The 1,959-nt window shown below is 56.7% G+C and overlaps 1 protein-coding gene across 1 annotated transcript; it reads right to left on the bottom strand.

The window, feature by feature from the left end:
- Positions 1–195: 195 nt before the first annotated feature.
- DQ04_03671050 (hypothetical protein) lies at positions 196–1,833 on the bottom strand (the record flags this gene model as incomplete). The annotated part of the gene is made up of 1 exon (XM_009313021.1): positions 196–1,833. The coding sequence occupies one exon, from the start codon at positions 1,831–1,833 to the stop codon at positions 196–198; it is 1,638 nt and encodes a 545-aa protein (XP_009311296.1).
- Positions 1,834–1,959: the final 126 nt, after the last annotated feature.

The following is a 1,959-nucleotide window of genomic DNA, read 5'->3' as shown; positions in this document are numbered from 1 at the left end:
TTTTTTTTTTGTCTTTGGTTCGTTCTTTCATTCTTTTTCGTTTGCTTTTTAATACTCCAGGCACCACCCCTCTCCCGCGCATGCCTCGCTGCGATCAGCGGGGCCGAGGCCGACGCGTAGTCCTTCTGCAGCTTCGCCCTCTGCCTGCCCCAAACACCTCCCCCACGCCAGCGCGTTCCTCCATTAGCCTCTTGCTTAACTCTCGCTGACGTGTGGGGCGCCGGGCTGCATCGCCGTGCCGCATGACTCGCCGACTTCCGGCCCAGCGCCAACGTCATCGCGGTACTGCTGCTGCTGCTGCTGCACCTCCTGCCTCTCCAGCATTTCCTGCAGAGACGCCGTGTCCCAGACATGGTAGAAAAGACCCGCGAGCAGCAGCAGGACAATGCCACCGACCTGGTGGCCAACGTTGCCGTGCGCGCCATACACGTCCCACTTCGGCACAATTATGAGAACAATGCCCGTCACGGGGCTCGCCATCTGCAGCACCACAGACGCCAGTGTGGGGGACCGCTCGTTCAGGTACGCACAGCCAATAAAGCTCATGAAGAAGCCGAGCGTGTGCAGCATGCCGTACCGCACATTTTCCCATGAGTCAAAGATGAAGTCACATGAATCGCGGAATCCATGCCAGGCCTCTGAGACGTTGCTGGACGTACCGAACCACGGAATAGCGTCAACAGGGAGCAACGCAAAGGACACGAGCGTCTGAAAGAGAACACCAACAAGAAGAAGCACAGTCTTTGCGGCAAAGTCGTCCTTGTTCTGCTTACCCCATTTGCGCTGGCCCAGTAGCAAGGGATCAGACAGTGAGGCTTCGGCCGTGTCNTTTGCGGCAAAGTCGTCCTTGTTCTGCTTACCCCATTTGCGCTGGCCCAGTAGCAAGGGATCAGACAGTGAGGCTTCGGCCGTGTCGCTGGTGCCCACGCGGTACAAGTCATCCATCGCATCGTCCTTCGCAGGTGCAGCATCATCATCATCAGCAGCAGCACCAGAAAAAACGGGCTCGACCTCCCTCTCGCCCGGCGGAGCAATCACCCGATCTATGCTCGCCATGTCCGGTGAGCTTGCCGGCGGGGCCGCGCTGTGCCGAAGCATAATCGCGTCAAGGTAGAGGCGCTGCACAACGCACCAGAGCCCGAACACGACAGCACTGGCAAGGTACACCAGCGCCCAGTTCCACGGCGCTGCCCGCCCCGTTGAGGAGTCGAGGAAAGACGACATGGACGACAGTAGCACACCCGCCACACAACACAGGAGCGAGGCGATGAGCGTGAGAGAACCGTAGCGACGCTTGCGTTCCTCTGGAACGAGCGCGAACGTCCAGAGCTGCGCGCAGAACGGAATAACGCTGAGCAACACCGCCTGCAGGAACTCTGGTGTGTGTGACATAGAGTAGATTGCCAACACACCTGTCAGCCCATTCGTTGCGCCCGAGGCGAACAGCAGCAGCAGGCGGTACAGGGGCCCACGGACACGGTTGGTGGCGACCAGCGCACGCAATAACGGACGCACGCCGTAGATCACCACGTACACCACACCAACAAGGCAGAAACACATAACGAGGAACGTACAGACAACGACCTGTACGGCAATCTGACTGGAGTTGGTGGCCATCTCCTCCTGCGGGAATATAGATAGCCAGAAGTTAATGGCAATGAGAAGAACGACATTTCCGATGATCACCACAAGTACACAGAAGAGGGCAAAGGCAAGAGAAACGTTGAACTCAGCGTCGTGAAGGCCACGCATCCACATAGTCCACTCCGAGACGGTGTTGTCCCAGATATCACTCACCAACCGACTCGCCGTCTTTTTTTGTCCCTGCGCCATGCCGCGATCACAAAGGTTAAAAAGATTATAATCTTCAAACTATATATCCCTGCTATTTTATTTATTGTTGATATAACCTCTTCTGCTGAATATCAGAAACTGTGGACAGACCAGAGAAGACCACAA

The sequence above is a fragment of the Trypanosoma grayi genome (assembly GCF_000691245.1).
Source record: "Trypanosoma grayi strain ANR4 Tgr_367_V1, whole genome shotgun sequence".
Lineage (NCBI taxonomy): Eukaryota > Euglenozoa > Kinetoplastea > Trypanosomatida > Trypanosomatidae > Trypanosoma > Trypanosoma grayi.
This window is presented reverse-complemented; position numbering and strand designations above follow the sequence as displayed.